Source organism: Octopus bimaculoides, chromosome 25 (assembly GCF_046866305.1).
Source record: "Octopus bimaculoides isolate indiv1 chromosome 25, ASM4686630v1, whole genome shotgun sequence".
Taxonomy (NCBI): Eukaryota; Metazoa; Mollusca; class Cephalopoda; order Octopoda; family Octopodidae; genus Octopus; species Octopus bimaculoides.
Genome location: NC_142952.1, coordinates 25,863,731 through 25,866,230, shown reverse-complemented (window position 1 = coordinate 25,866,230; position 2,500 = coordinate 25,863,731). Strand labels below are relative to the sequence as shown.

The following is a 2,500-nucleotide window of genomic DNA, read 5'->3' as shown; positions in this document are numbered from 1 at the left end:
ACTCCCAGACGCATGCACACATATGTATATGCACGCACATGCATAGCTGCATATAAATATGCATGCGTATGTATTAGCATATATATATGTGTGTGAGTGTGTGTATGTGTGTACGCATGTGTGAGCGTGTGTGTATGCATGTGTGAGTGTGTGTGTGTGTGTCCCTCTCTATACACACACACACACGCACACACGTGCATTATGTGAACGATACTTACAACGGAAACGTTATAACCGTATCTGATTCTTCAAGTGCTTTAATTCTGCGTTTGAACATATATTTACAAGATTGCTGACATTTAATAATGGTTTCTCCCATTGTGTTGATGCGCCATTTTCTATCAGTAATAAAGCAGTCCGCATTTTTTGACGACACGGGTATGCTCGTGAAATGAACGTGCAAGTGGCTGAGCACTCGACAAACTCGTGTATCCTTAACGTAGTTTTCGGGGAGATTCAGCGTGACCCAGAGTGTGGCAAAGCTGGCCCTTTTAAATATAAGTACAACAGAAACAGGAAGAAAGACAGAGAAAGTTGTGAAAGAGTACAACAGGATTCACCACAATCCCCTGTCGAAGCCTCGTGGATCTTTAGCTGTTTTCGCTCAATGAACATTTACAACACCTAATCTCGGAATCGAAACTGCGATCCTACGACTGCCAGTCCGTTGCCCTAACAACCGGGCCATTGCGCCTCCACCTTAGGCACATTAAATATACTGAATATAAGGCGGCGAGCTGGCAGAAACGTTAGCACGCCGGACGAAATGCTTAGCGATATTTCGTCTGCCGTTACGTTCTGAGTTCAAATTCCGCCTAGGTCGACTTTGCCTTTCATCCTTTCGGGATCGATAAATTAAGTACCTGTTACATACTGGGGTCGATATAATCGACATAATCCTTTTGTTTGTCCTTGTTTGTCCCCTCTATGTTTAGCCCCTTGTGGGCAATAAAGAAATAAGAAACGTTAGCATGCTGGGAGAAATGCTTAGCGGTAGTTCGTCTGTCTTTACGTTCTGAGTTCAAATTCCGCCGAGGTCGACTTTGCTTTTCATCCTTTCGGGGTCGATAAATTAAGTACCAGTTGCGTACTGGGGTCAATCTAATCGACTGGTCCCCTCCCCCAAAATTTCGGGCCTTGTCCCTTGAGTAGAAAATATCAAATATACTGAATATATTAAATACATCAAATACAAAATATGCATATATGTAAGCATAATGAAAGTATGAAAAGGTGAAAACTCATTCATCATCTGAAAATTTCCACTTTTTGCTTTCTTTCGTTTTGTAAACAAAAGCCACCCCTTCTCCTCTTCCTTCTCTCACTTCTATTACATATGTTGCTGTTACTTCAAGACAGCTTTTCAATATTTTTACTATTTCAGGTGACAAATAACCAGCGATGTACCTGTTACTTCTGGTTCTGGCGTTAGGAAAACAAATCGTGGGTCAAACTAACTTGGATCATCTGAAAATTGGTAAGATATTTATATGAAATAAACCACAAAAGTGAAATTACTCTACTGCTATACAATATTGAATATCTAATAAGTGATACTCTCATTACGTCTTTATTAAATTGCATGCTTCGCTGATAAGGTCTAAAACTAAAACACACCCAGAGTTGTCTTTCGTAATTTTAAAAATGGTTAAATCAATATTAACCATTGAGCTACTGTATTTTTCTCCCTCGCCGGTCAATTATTTCTGATTTAATACATAAAGCTCTTACCGTTAAATATTATGACACTAACTTTGCTATTACTTTTCATGCAGATGACGTCTCTGCGTTATTTATAAAGTATAAAGTATAAAATATTAAGATTTCGTAGAAGTCTTTATACTAAATCATGCCTTAATTATAAATGCATCGATGTGTCACCGGTCGAATATTTATTTTTATTCAGTGTTCTAAAGGCATAGTTCGGTCCATCTGTCCTAGGACAATTATTTATAACTTCGAGTCGACCGATGTTTTGTCAGTGAAATTAAGTTGACAGAAACTGTAAGGAATCTGCGCATCAAATACATTGCATTTGACGCTAATCTGTTTCTCCTCCTCCCAAACGTCAGAGTCCTTGAGAGATGTGGCTTATAGAATACAGACCATAAAACAATTTACCCGAGTGATCCAAAGTGCGGCCATCTATTTGCGTGGCACCGTGGGAATGCGTCTTCTACTATAGCGTAGGGCCGACCAAATCCTTGTGAGTGGATTTGGTAGACGGAAACCGATGGAGTTGAACTACTTCAACCAATTGTCGTTATGTCGTTATGTTTCTCACTGATTCACTCTAATCGATATTTACAAACGTAACAGTTCTTTCCTCACAATGTCTCTCGTAGCACCTCCAATCAGACTCTGCCGACTTATTAATTCTCCTTTTTCTCTTAATCCATTCTCGGTCCATCCTACGCCCAGTCTATCCACTATCCACTTCCTCCAATATGTTTTCCTGCTCAAAACATCAAACCTCAACCGTGGCTTTCCCTACCATGTT

General features: G+C 39.7%; 1 protein-coding gene across 1 annotated transcript in view; it reads left to right on the top strand.

Annotated features, from left to right (window-relative positions):
• LOC106871503 (ionotropic receptor coreceptor Ir25a) overlaps nucleotides 1-2,500 on the top strand; it is a 34,187-nt gene that overhangs the window by 1,612 nt on the left and 30,075 nt on the right. Inside the window, exon 2 of the mRNA XM_089341972.1 lies at nucleotides 1,385-1,477. Coding sequence (XP_089198098.1) covers nucleotides 1,402-1,477 — 76 coding nt within the window. The 5' untranslated portion in view covers nucleotides 1,385-1,401. The remainder of the gene's footprint in view (nucleotides 1-1,384; nucleotides 1,478-2,500) is intronic.